At 42.6% G+C, this 13,742-nt stretch overlaps 1 protein-coding gene across 3 annotated transcripts in view; it reads left to right on the top strand.

Annotated features, from left to right (window-relative positions):
* ADCY1 (adenylate cyclase 1) overlaps positions 1 to 13,742 on the top strand; it is a 188,010-nt gene that overhangs the window by 106,616 nt on the left and 67,652 nt on the right. For all 3 annotated transcript variants that reach the window (XM_051612581.1, XM_051612580.1, XM_051612579.1), the window contains 2 exons: positions 8,741 to 8,899; positions 11,298 to 11,439. In XM_051612581.1, the coding sequence (XP_051468541.1) occupies positions 8,741 to 8,899; positions 11,298 to 11,439 (301 nt within the window). The remainder of the gene's footprint in view (positions 1 to 8,740; positions 8,900 to 11,297; positions 11,440 to 13,742) is intronic.

Raw genomic sequence — 13,742 nt, 5'->3', positions numbered from 1 at the left:
ACATCCTGTACTTGTTTCCACCACTGTAAGCACGTAGTGCTTACCCTGGCGGGTCTGAGGCAGTGTGATATAGTCAATTTGCCAGGCCTCCCCATACTTGTACTTTGACCACCTCCCCTCATACCACAAAGGTTTCAACTATTTTGCCTGCTTAATTGCAGTGCACGTCTCACAGTCATGGATCATCTGTGCAATAGTGTCCATGGTTAAGTCCACCCCTCAGTCACAAGCCCATCTGTACGTTGCATCTCTGCCCTGATGACCTGAAGTGTCATGGGCCCATCGAGCTGAAAAGAGTTCAGAGCAGCCTCATCTGCTCATTGGTTGTGTCGATGTTCCTCAGTGGCTCGACGCACAGGCACATGTGCATCTACATGACGCACTTTTACCACCAGTTTATCTGTCCGAGCTGCAGTGTCTTTCCACAGCTCTGCAACCCAAACAGGTTTACCTTTTTGCTGCCAGTTGTTCTGCTGCCACTGCTTTAGCCAACCCCACAAGGCATTTGCTGCCATCCACAAGTCAGTGTAGAGATAGTCTCCTTTCGCTCAGCAATGTCCAAAGCCAGCTGGATGGCTTTTACGTCTGCAAATTGACTTGATTGACCTTCTCCTTCAGCTGCTTGTGCAATTCATCATGTAGGACTACCCATGGCAGCTTTCCTCTTGTGGTGATTTCCTACAAGACAACAGGAACCATTGGTGAAAAGAGTAAATACTTTCTCAGTCTCTGGTAGATGATCATATAGTGGAGTTTCTTGAGCCCATCTCAGTACTCATGGTGGCATTCAAAGGCGTGTGCCTTCTGGCCAGTCTATAATTGTTTCTACAATTCCTGGATGATTAGGGCTTCATATTCAAGCTCGCTGGGTGATTAAAGCAGTCCATTTACTTTGTGTCACATTGGTGGCATGATGGATAGGAGAAATGTTACTCTTGAACATGAAGATTAATACTGGCAATCAGGGCGCCAGGAGGAGCTGCACTTCAGTGCTGATCACTTCCAAAGCAGCTCTAACTCCTTCATATGCTGCAAGTATCTCCTTTTCGGTCAACGTGTAGTTGGCCTCAGAAGTAGCTCTGAATCCCAGGGTTTGACCTCGAGTTTCCCCTAGTGCTTTCTGCCAAAGGCTCCAGGTAGGACCATTGTACCCAGCTGTGGTGTAGAGCACATTTTTGATATCTGGCCCTGTTTGAACTGGTCCACTGCCTGCACAATCTCCTTTTAAAACTGCTCAAAAGCTTTCTGGTTTTCAGGACCCCATTTAAAGTCTCTTTTCTTTCAGGTCACCTCATAGAGAGGTTTCACAGTTTCACTGTAACCTGTCCTCAGTCTCTACAGCTGCTATGCCAAAAGCCCACTGGTACCCTTTGGTCCCAGAAATACCTTTTTTTGAGATAGTCTATGCCAAGAATGCATGGAGCATCTGGGCCAGTCAGTACCGGGTGTGTTTGCCACTTTCTACCAGTGAGTCTCACATTGGCCTCCATAACAGTCAGTTCTTGAGATCCTCCTGTCACTCCAGAAAGAGTGACGGACTCTGTCCCTTTATGATTCAATGGCATTAGGGTGCACTGTGCACCAGTGTCCACCAGGGCTTTATACCTTTGTGGTTCTAATGTGCCAGGCCACTGAATCCACACAGTCCAGTAAACTCAGTTGTCCCTCTCCTCCCCCTGGCTGGAGGCAGGGCACCTCTAATGTTGAGCATTTGAGGTTGAAGCACCATCCTGGTTGAAGGACCAGTCACTAGAGACTGGAGCAGCCTTCTTCCTGGAAGAACTGTCTACTGCCTTTGTTCTGTTTACCACCTCTTGCACACATATCTGGAGAACAGCAGTGGTTTTTTTGTCCGAGGTTCTCATGTCCTCTTTACAATAATTACTCAAGAGACCCCATAGGTGGTGTCGAAGTGGATCCTATCTCTCTCATTCCTGTCTCGTAGCAGGACATCTCCTCTTAGTGGCTGCAACATGAGACCAATTGTCTCTAGGGAGATACTGGGGTTTACCTTCCCATCTATTTGGCATCTTATTTCTTCTGTCAGTCATTTTTTAAATGGCTGAGGTGTGGAACTGATGGCGATCAGAGATCATGTCTCCGTGCTTTCAAAGCCAATTCACACACAGTTGGTCTTTCGTAGGCAATACACACCATGAAGGGAAATATGTGGGCATGTGCTGCTGGTACAGCCTGCACAAACCTCTAGAGCATGAGCATGTTGCACAGGATGTCATCAGGATTTGTAATCCCATTGTTATCATAGATCACCTCTTGCACATCTAATTTTCTCAAATACATGATGGCTCTTTCAAGAATGGCCATTCTGCTTTGGCACTGATTATGGGAGTATCTCTCCCTTACAGCTGTGAGAATTCGGCTCCATAGGGTGGTGGTTCCTGTCTTACTACCAAGTGCTCTATTGATACCAGCATCTCTGGCCACAGATCCCAACTGCTTTGCTTCTCTTTCATCCACATCATAGGTTTCAGCCCCACTATCAAAGCATCGGAGCAACCAAGGAAGAAGTGGCTCACCTTCATTGCAGGTAAAGTCCTTTCTCGTGAGGCATAGTTCCTTTAGAAAGAAAGGTTGGACAAGATCATTGTTGTCATCTGTTTGAGAAGGGCCTGCTCCTTTGTCTGCTTTAGAAGTGTCTGCTCCTGTGGCTAGGTCTTTTAACATCGCTTTTAAAAAGGGTTCCTCTGCTGTTAAACATATTCTTGTGGTTTCTCATGGCTGTTTCTTTGCTTTGTTCCTAGTCAGAGGATTAACTTTAACTGTAACTTTTGTTCATCTGAATTGAATGGGAGTGGCCTTAGTCTTAGCAGCAACTGCAGTGGTGGTGGCAGGCTTGTGGGAAGAGGATTGTGATCACTCTATGCATCCACAGTACATTATAAACATTCAGCAGAAACATCCCTACTGAAACAATGCTATTTAGATCAAAAGCTGGGAGATTCAGCTCAAGAGAAGATGGAGAGGTAAAACTGACCCTGCCATTACCAACACAGATCTTTCTGTTCACATAAAAATCCTTACTATACAGTGCCACCCTATAGATCAGTATCAAAACCCCTGTTATCACTAAATATGTTATCACATGGTAGATTATGGCTTTGCCTATAATTTTGTTGATGAAACATAAAAAAATAACAAGAGCAGCTACACAGAGCAGTATTATCCTGGCTGCATACCACACGTACAATTGCATGTTGGGAAGAAGGTCCAGGAGAAAAATTGCAGAAAGTGCTTGTTCAGTTTTCAACTAGTCAATTTATTCAGCAGAAGCCTTGCCCATTGCTATCTGAGGGATTCTTCCCATCCGAGATGGAATTTTAAACATTTGCCATTTAGTAAGAATTTATAGACTGGGTTTAAGATTGTGCCTCACAATCCTGTTGGGGCCAAAAAATTATTGTCACGGTTTACTCAGGATCGGCAATTAAACAGCTACAATAATGCTCTCAACCCCCCCCCTTCCCCTCCCCCCCACCGTAGGAAAAGGAGAGAGATAATGAAGAGAGAGAGACTTTCTGGATTGAAAACTAAAGTGGACAGCTTTAATTAAAGCCTAATGATAAAAGAAAACATGTACAATGATATACAAATGTGTTCAGGAATGTGCGACACCCCTATCACCTCCCCCCACCCCCAGCAACTCCCACAGATCGCTCCTTAGCTGTGAGCAGTTCCAAAATGTCCTGGACCACTGATGGAGATAGTGGCAGAGCAGACAGGAGCTGAGGGTAGGATTATGAGGGTCAGGAATGCACAAGCCTAGGGATTAATGGTGATGGATAGATGCAGTCCTCCTTGGACACCAGCCATGGAAGGGAAAGAAGGGAAGAAGAAGCAGGAAGGAAGTTGACTTCCGTGATCTTACACCAACCTTACGTAGATATATAGAATGGAATAGTTTGGTCAATTTTGCAACCTGTCTAGTCCACTCCTCCCTGCGGGAGGGTTACAGATATGACTCTTCTGCTCCTTTAGCATCTGAGGCCACAGAGAAAAGTGACCTTGGCATCTCAACAGTAACATAAACATTCCAGTGTTATCAGTCCAGTAGCTGGAAAACTTGCTGCTAGTTAAAAGAGAGCTTACTGAAGAAAAAAAATCAGTAAAAGGAAAATTGGCTTAATCCTGGATCAAACCAGGACACCTAACTTTCTTCATTTTTGATAGTTTAGTGGGGTGTATTGGAAATTAACTGCATAAAGGGCACACAAGTCTTCAAGGTAAATTCAAAAAGTTTAATGCACTGGACATGAGCTATTTACCCTACTCAAATTTAATAGTGGTGAAAGCACCCCTGATGCACTCTGTATTTTCTAGGGAAAAATGTAGAAATGCATTCTCAATTTAGATTTTTTACTAAGTGACTATGTCTGGAAATCTTTTGTTCAAAACATAAAGTGCTTTCAGATTCTACGTTATGGTTCATTGGTACATTATGCAGTCCAGCTTACCTGACAAAGAGTATGGTCAGCCATATTGTTTTTCTCTACTAATTTATTTTCTTTTACTTTCTGGTATGCTATTCAAATTTCTAACAGCAGATGAAATTTCCCTCTCTCTCAAGCCTGTTGGGACAAAGCAAGGTCAGAGGTCTGGTGTGGTCTTTATCGATGTCTGAATTTCACTGTCTTTCCACTTACATTTAGCCTGAAATTTCATGTAGAAAGGTTTGAAGTATTTGTGAAATAAGAAACACACACTGGCAGGTTCACCAGTGAAGATAATTACATAGATACTTTGTTATGCAGGAGAACTTATATGTAAGAACATAGGTAATCAAGGTCTAATCCTGAAGGGCTTTAGCTTGTAGGGTAGGGTCTTGGTGTAAGGTCCTGCTGTTAATGACACACTACACACAGGTGAAGATACAAAGTTTAAGTTATCATTAAGTGGCTTGTATTATTAGCTTCTTTCGTTTCTTCAAGGCTTTGTCAAGCAGTGTGGACAACAAGCCATGTAACACTTGAGTTCTTTTAGGACTCCTTGGAGTAATTTTTGAGATTTGACTGGGTACAGATACTGAATAAAGGGAATCTGACTTGGCAGTGAATAGAAATAGGACAGGGGTATATTTAATCTTTCAGTAAGCTGTGCATAAGCCTTTCTGTATGTTGCATAAAATATGACTGAAAAATTTTATGCATATATTCCCTATAGGGACAAAAGAGATCCTCACATTACTAACATTTGTGATGTCTCACATGCTATATACTTCAGCACTTAATGGCTGCAGAGTTCCTTATTTGAATTGAGGCCAGATATCTTGTCCTGGTCACCCCACATCTTGTCCTATGCTGCCCTTTCTCTATGCTGATCTCCCTGCCAAATCCAGTGCAGCTGGGCAATGCTTTAAAATAATATAATGGTCAGTGAAGATCAAGGGACAACTATAGCCAGAGCCTCAGTTTATGGTCTTCTCCTATTAAATGCATAGAAAAATTAAACTTAAAAACCTAATGAAAATCAAGTCTTGAACTGATTAGTCAGTTTCACATATTCATCAATATTGCTGCTTTTTTGACTACCTGTGGAATACCAGGTGTCTGAAAAAGAAAAAGCTGCAAAGATTTATGCAGTGTTATCTCTGCGTGTGTCAAGACTGTTGTCTTCAAGGCTTCTTTTCAATGTTCACAAGTCAGCGCAGGGTACAAGTTATAGAATGTCCTGCATTCACAGAAATGAAGAATCCTTCTTTATTGTGACAGCAAAAGTAAAACGCTTTTACTTATGACTTGCAAATTAATTCCTCCTTTCCCAGCTACACAATTAAAATATCTTAATCAGAGAATCATAGAATGCCGGGTTGGAAGGGACCTCAAGGATCATCTGGCCCAACCTTTCTAGGTAATGCTGTAGTTTAAAGGAAATGGCGAGCACCATGTCCTGAGTCTTAAAACTGTCCAATGTAGGTGTCGTGAGCAGATGCTGTCACAGAGGCTACCGGCTGTCAGGATGCTTTTGCGACTTCCCTCCCCCAAGTTTGGAGGGCTTTTAAAATGAAAACATGGTGCTCGCCTTTCACAGAGGAACGGCCGCTGCGGGACCGTATTTTAGAGCGGAGATTAGAATACCACCCTTGCCACGCTCACAAATTATTACTGAGGCCAATGTTTAGTTTACGAATTAGCCGGTTTATTCGAGAACGGTTACACTAAGGGATGAATTTTAGGAAAAATGTTAAAATGGCAAATGGCTACCAGGGATATATCAGGGAAATACAGTACCCTTCAGGGAAGTAATGCAAAAAGTACTGTGCTCTTAAGATGGTCTTTCCGAGAGAGGGTTGTGGATCAAAGGAGAGGTTGCGATGTGTGTGCAAGAATGGGGAGAGGAAGGAGGGGTTGTATGGAGCCGTTACCCTCCCGCGGCCAGGAGGTTCCCCTCCGACGGCTGGCTTGGGGTGGGGGGGCAGTCCCCAGCAGCTTCTTCCCCAGCGGCAGAGGCTCTGGCGGCTGTGGGTGTCTCCTCCCAACAGGCAGCGGCGGCTTCTCTCCTTGGCTGGCAGCTACGGCTCCCGTGGTTTCGGGGGGGCAGCCCCTCGTGGCTCGGCAGCAGCCGCTGCTCGGTTTAACCGGCAGCAAAACGAGGGGGGGGTCCGGCCCCGGCCTCGACGGCTGCGGGAAGACCTCGGCGGACCAGGGGTCAGAATCCCGACGCACCCACCATTATGGCTCAGGCTCGATCCCCGGGGCAGGCAGGTCAGCAGGCAGGCAGGCAGCAGGCAGGGCAGCAGGCAGGGCAGCAGGCAGAGCCCCGCACCAGGCTCCACAGCAGGGCAGGCCCGGCGAGCAGCAGGGACGTGTCCCACGCAGGAACGTCCGAGCAGGCCCCTCACCTGCCGAACCTGTCGCCTTTATGCCCCAGTGACCCCCGTCCAGTCAGTGTCACCGCCACAATGCAGGCACAGGCTGGTGTCCAGAGCCCGCTGGCATCCCTGAGCCCCAGGCTGGGGCGGTAACTAGCAGGGGCAGTGCATCACTTGTTGCCCATCCTTCCTGCCTTGTACCACATCTTTTGTTTTGCTTTAATTTGTCCTTGAGCAGCAGCCCTGGTTTTGGTCCCTTCACTGGGAATCATCAGCAGAAGGCCTTGGCTGGCTGAAAAGGCATTTTTTTTAGTCTTATGTGGGGAAGAAGAACTGTTTCCCACAGTAGAGGAGTCCACCATGTCTCTTGGGAGATTATTCCAATGTCTAACTGTTCTCATGGTGAAAAATTTTCTCTCTGAGGATTAGTTTTAATTTACAGCCGTAAATCCATAATAGTTAAAGGTGGTTTCTGTGCCACTCTTGCAGGAGCTCTGGTTATTATTATTATTATTATTATTATTATTATTATTATTATTATTATTATTATTATTATTATATTTTGTTTATAATAATTCTTAATCTACTGTTCTTGCACTGATTTGTTGGTTTCATTGTTCTCTTTTCCTGTACTCCTGTAACTGGGTAATTGAAGTGATTAGAACATAGAAGAGTGGAGTCATTGCCTATCCATTTGCCTTCTCAACCTTTTCATACGTCTCTTCTCACAGCAGCTGTAAGAGAGTTTAAGTGTAAGTCTGTGCCCTTTCAGTCCCACCATAGGAAATTATACTTACTTGAGTGTACCATAATGGTGAAGGCACAGCACAACTGTGGCTACTAGTAGTTGAAACAGTTTCTTAGTAGTAGCATAGGGTGAAAATATCAGTTGAAAAAATATCATTAAAAATTAAAAAAGTATCACCCAAGAAGACTGACAGTCTGAGATACTTGGGGAAAAAATGTCAATTTTACCTGGGTAGATTTTCATTCAAGTGGATTTATAATTAAATGGTAAACTTAGACAACATGACAAATCTAAATTGTGACAATATAAATTAGACAATAACTTAAAAAAATATTTTTAAATCTCTGTGCTACACAGAGAGGAAGTGTTTTGGTCCATACTATGCTCTTTTATGCTCTTCTTCCATATTATTTTAATTACAAATTAGGTGGTTTACACTATTACTTTGAGATCAAGCCATTGCAAATAAAAAGAGTGAGGAAAAGAAAGTATTCTTTCTCAATACATGTGGAGAATGGAAGGAGCATAAAATTGGTGAAATAAATAGGCATTGGGAAAAAGGAACATTTATGACCAAAAAAGTAAATATATGTGTGAGACACAAGATAAACTGGAAAGTGCAGGAGTTAAGCTGACTGTCTCCTAGTTATTTGAGTTACAGTCAGAATTTGTTTATCTCCCCATAAAATATCTAAGTTTATATAGGCTTATGATAGCAAATACTGCAAAAGTCACAAATAAAACCTAAAATTTATGGTCTCACAGAAATTTTGTGACAAAGCCATTTACTTTCTTTATTGTCCCCCCCCTTTTTTTTTTTTCCTTTTTTTCTTTTATTAGATGTGAGGAAACAACCTTTTCTAGTCTTCCTTGAAACCTGGAAAATTAAATCTTCAGGTATTAGGTGAAGAAATTTGGAAATACCAAGATTTTGGTTAAACAGTAATTAAAATATGACCAAGAAAAATATTTCATTGGGATTACAATTGGGGCTTTGAAACTAATGAAGGAAAAGAACTGTACCTAAATATATCATTTCAGATTTTTAAAAGATCCTGTCTATTCAGTCATGTATATATGTTAACCGGGGGGGAGAGGAGAGAAAAAGAAAATCAAGAGCAATATAATTTATCTAAAGACTAATATTCTGATGCTGTCTCTTCCAGGTCTGTTGCAGAAGCCACAGAGGTTGATCTCAACATGAGAGTTGGATTGCATACAGGCAGGGTGCTTTGTGGGGTCCTGGGTCTGCGAAAATGGCAGTATGATGTCTGGTCAAATGATGTGACTTTAGCTAATGTAATGGAAGCTGGAGGACTGCCTGGGTAAGTTTGGGAGAGAACCATAGAAAACGAAACAGCAACCTATATGGGTGAAGAATTTACTTCCTTCTTTGAGGCATTTGCAATGGAATTGTAATCAATAAGAAAGGTTGTGTTTAGTAAGAGCAATCAATATATTATGTAATCTGTGCTTTGGAATTCTCCGATTTCTCTTGATATTTGCTTTAGTAATAGGTTAGAGTAGGAACAAAACATTTCCAAACAAAATCCTTATTAGAACCTGTCAGATATGAGTAGCAATGAGGCAATGTTAGGAATGTGGGAATGCTACTTTCACCCTTTTATGTGATGAGTGGTGTCCCTCAAGGGTCAGTATTGGGACTAGTGCTGTTTAACATCTTTGTTGGAGACATGGACAGTGAGATTGAGTGTATCGTCAGCGAATTTGCTGACAATACCAAGCTGTGTGGTGTGGTTGACACCCAAGAAGGAAGGGATGCCATCCAGAGGGACCTTGGCAGGCTGAGGTGGGCCAGTGCCAACCTCATGAAGTTCAACAAGGCCAAGTGCAAGGTCCTGCACCTGGGTTGGCGCAACCCCAGGCACAAATACAGGCTGGGGGAGGAATGGTTGGAGAGCAGTCCTAAGGAGAAGGACTTGGGGTAGTAGTTGATGAGAAGCTCAACATGAGCCGCCAGTGTGTGCTGGAGCCCAGAGAGCAACTGTGTGAGAAGTGTGGCCAGCAGGGCCAGGGAGGTGATTCTGCCCCTCTACTCTGCTCTGGTGAGACCCCACCTGGAATACTGTGAACATTTCTGGAGCCCTCAGCACAGGTGTTGGAGAGGGTCCGGAGAAGGGCCACCAAGATGATCAAAGGGCTGGAGCACCTCTGCTACGAAGACAGGCTGAGAGAGTTGGGGCTGTTCAGCCTAGAGAAGAGAAGGCTCTGGGGAGACCTTACAGCAGCCTTCCAGTACTTGAAAGGGGCCTACAGGAAAGCTGGGGAGTGGTTTTCCATGAGAGAATATAGTGACAGGACAAGGGATAATGAGAGAGGAAGATTTAGGTTAGAAATTAGGAAGAAATTCTTCACTCTAAGGGAGGTGCGGAACTGGAATGGGTTACCCAGGGAGGTTGTTGATGCCCCATCCCTGGAGGTTTTTAAGGCCAGGTTGGACGAGGTTTTGTGCAGCCTGGTCTAGTGGTAGGGCTCCCTGCTCATGGCAGGGGGGTTGGAACTTGATGATCTTTAAGGTCCCTTCCAACCTTAATGATTCTATGATTCTATGTTACAAATGTAACACCCTTTAGTTATTCCAGGAAATTTTTACCCTTGCACCTCTACACAGGGCAGGGGAGTGTGCCTTACTCCTTTTACATGGCAAGATTTCCAACACTAGTAGTGTGCTACAGAAAAAAAATACTTGTTTATGCACTCAAGTATTGACAGTGTGTGCGCAAATGATACAGTAGCACATAAATCTGTAGGAAACCCATAGGCTACGTCCTGGAATTTTAAGTATTCCTTGGACAGCATCGGACCCAATTTAAGTGCACACAGTGCACTTCTGCAAAGGTGCATGGGTGTGCTTCTGTGTGCAATTCACATTTGGACCAGTACCTACCATTCTCTGTTGGATTTTTACCAGATCATGATTTGCTGAACAGGGGGAAAAGAGTACATAGTAATTTTTGTGGCTAAGATGAGTAAATTTCTATTTGTTACCTATGTCTGCCTTAGACAATTTTGGCAGTGTGTTTTGTATGTTCCTTACCTAAAGCCTTTCCAGTAAAAAATAAATCTAAATACATGTTTGACAGAGGAAAGCAGTAATAGCTTCTGAGATATCTTTTGTGGAAACATTTTAAGTATAGGAGGTCTTTGGGAGAAAATGTGAAGACAGTTTTCAGGATAACAAAACTCACAAATATGGTCAGAAATGGCTGTGCTGCCAAAAGAGTGAATCGTAGTGCATACAAAACAGAATAAGTAAATTAAACAAGCCAGAGATGTGAAAGGGATCAGAAAAAGAAGTTTCTCCTTTATGCACAGGGGAGATTCAGAGAGTGAAGTCACAAGTTTCAAACAGCAGGATGTTTTTCCAAGCAAGCAGTGAAGTTAAACACTTGAGAAGACCACACAATCTGGTAGAAGATATGCATACTCATGCTTTCTGCAAATAAACAAGTCTGCAAGTGTTTGGACAGTCAGCAGTTATCTTTCTGTTCATTCTGCTGAAGTTTAGAAAATGTATGTAATAGAAATATTTCTCTGTGCTATCTGGCTGAAAAGACAAAAGAAGCTGACATTTTAACATAAAAAAATGAGGTTTTGCATATAATTTGACCTCTTGATGATCTTCTGCACAGGCGTGTATTTCAGTAGTAACTAGAACAAAGCGTATCTTTGCTTTAAATAATGTTTGATTTTTCTCTCCAGGAAAGTTCACATTACAAAGACCACCTTAGAGTGCCTAAATGGGGACTACGAGGTAGAACCAGGATATGGTCATGAAAGGAATAGCTTCTTGAAGAAGCATAATATTGAAACATATTTTATTGTGCCATCCCATCGTAGAAAGGTAACGTCCACAAATTCTAGCTTATTCCATTATATATTTTGTAATTTAACAACTGTTCTGTGCTATTCTGAAACCAGAGGCAATACTGATATTTCTTATTTCTAAAAGCTCTTCAAACACTCCTGAATTGAGATCTTTTGGTTTTGACTGAGGCAGGAATGCTAAAAAAGCTAACACTGTACATTACAAAGATAAGATGATAAATTTACTTTTGAAGTCTAAAAATAAAACTGTTTTTCCCTTTACCCCCCAGAAAGAAAACTGTTGTTTTATTCAGATTCTGTAATAATTCTATCAGAATTTATACGTTACTCCAAAAATTCAATTAACTCTCCTCCCTGAAAAAGTGTGTTTTGTATTATTAATGCTCACAGCTTGACTATTTTTCTTCTAGTTTACTTAAGTCTTTCATTCCCATATTCCCATGCCATTTTACTCATCACCACCTTGGAACACATAACCTAGGAGCGCAGCTCAGACTGGGATCCACCTGGCTGGAGAGCAGCCCAGTGGAAAAGGACTTGGGAGTCTTGGTGGATAACAGGCTCAACAGGAGTGAACAGTGTGCTGCAGCAGCAAAGAAAGCCAATGGAATGCTGGGCTGCATCAACAAGGGCATCACCAGCAGAGATAACAAAGTCATCACCCCACTCTGCTCAGTGCTTGTCAGACCACACCTGGGGTATTGCATTCAGTTTTGGTCCCCACTATACAAAAAGGATGCAGACAGGCTGAAGAAGGTCCAGAGAAGGGCCACAAGGATGATCAGAGGACTGGAGGACCTACCATATGAGAACAGGCTGAGAAAACTGGGTGTTCAGCCTTGTGAAGAAAAGGGTCAGGGGAGATTTCATTACCATGTTTCAGTACTTAAAAGATGCTACCAAGAAGATGGAGATTCCCTATTTACAAGGAGTCACATGGAAAAGACAAGGGGCAATGGGCACAAGTTGCTCATAGAGAGATTCTGATTGGACAGAAGAGATAAATTTTTCACCATAAGGACAGTGAAACATTGGAATAGTCTCCCAAGAGAAGTGGTAGATTTCCCCCCCATTGGACAGTTTTAAGTCTCAGCTTGACAGGGCGCTTAGCCATCTCATATAGACTATAGTAGTACTAGAAAGGTTGGATCAGATGATCCTTGAGGTCCATTCCAACCTGGCATTCTATGATTCTATAAACTCTTTCTACAACTACTTATGATACTGACGGCTCTACTGAGCCTGGAGGATTCCCCAGTGAATAGACACAGAAAAAGTAGTATAACAGATGTGTCCTGCCCACAGGAGAAAAGTTAGTGAAAATAATTCCGTAATGATTGACCTAACATCCCCTGGAAGTCTGGAAAAGCTGCCATGTTACCAGGCTGTACAACACAAACCTTTTTGTACAGGTCAGAGGGAGAGCCTGCAGTAAAACATCCTGCTTTCCAATGTATATACCACAGATCAGATATTTATGGTGAAGATGAGTAAATTTTCTAAGATTATTGCACAAATAATATCTTCTGTATCCTAAACATGCTTATTTTTTCCTCCTGATTTTCAGCTCCTCATGACAAATTAAATGTTTTCCTGGGTTGCTCTGCCATCTTAGACTGCTAGAATGATTTTGGTTAACCCTTTCTTATCTTAGCTGTCCTTCCCTCCAAATTTCCTTAAGCTCCCTTCTCCCTTTAGCTTTTTCCTTTTGTCAGACATCTGGAAAGAGAAGTTAGCTAGCAGTACTGTTGAGGGACAATAATGCTTTCTGCTCTTTTCTTCTTTTTGGTAGAGAACAGAAAATTGAAAGAATAAGATAAGAGATTTAAGTTTATTTGAGCAGGAACTTAATTTCTGTTGCTGAGGACCTAGCCACCCCTGATGGAGATGGATGTAAATCCTCGTTCCAATTAGATTTTCAGGATAAGGAGAACAGAGGCTCAGCAGTGTGATGATAATATTTTGAGTCTCAGCATGCATTGACTGTGCTAACAGCAGTTTTCCAAGAGGTTCACTTACAGTCACACCTTTATTCCTCAACCAGTTGCTGAGTTTAGGGCAGCCTTTTGTTCTACCACAAAATGTTTTGTGACTTCAGTAGGAGTCTCAAGTACATAATAATAATTTAAACACATTCAGTTTGTTCCAGTCTTTTCCACATCAAATGAGGCTATCTTAGAAGTTACCTGCCATAATGTGCTTACAGGCCAAGAGGAATTTTATTGCTCTTTATCTCAACCAGACAACTTGGGATACAGACTTTTACACCCTTATCTTCTGAGACTCTGCGCAAACAAGTTTTGTTCAGGGATCTGACCT

The sequence above is a fragment of the Apus apus genome, chromosome 2 (assembly GCF_020740795.1).
Source record: "Apus apus isolate bApuApu2 chromosome 2, bApuApu2.pri.cur, whole genome shotgun sequence".
Lineage (NCBI taxonomy): Eukaryota > Metazoa > Chordata > Aves > Apodiformes > Apodidae > Apus > Apus apus.
This window is presented reverse-complemented; position numbering and strand designations above follow the sequence as displayed.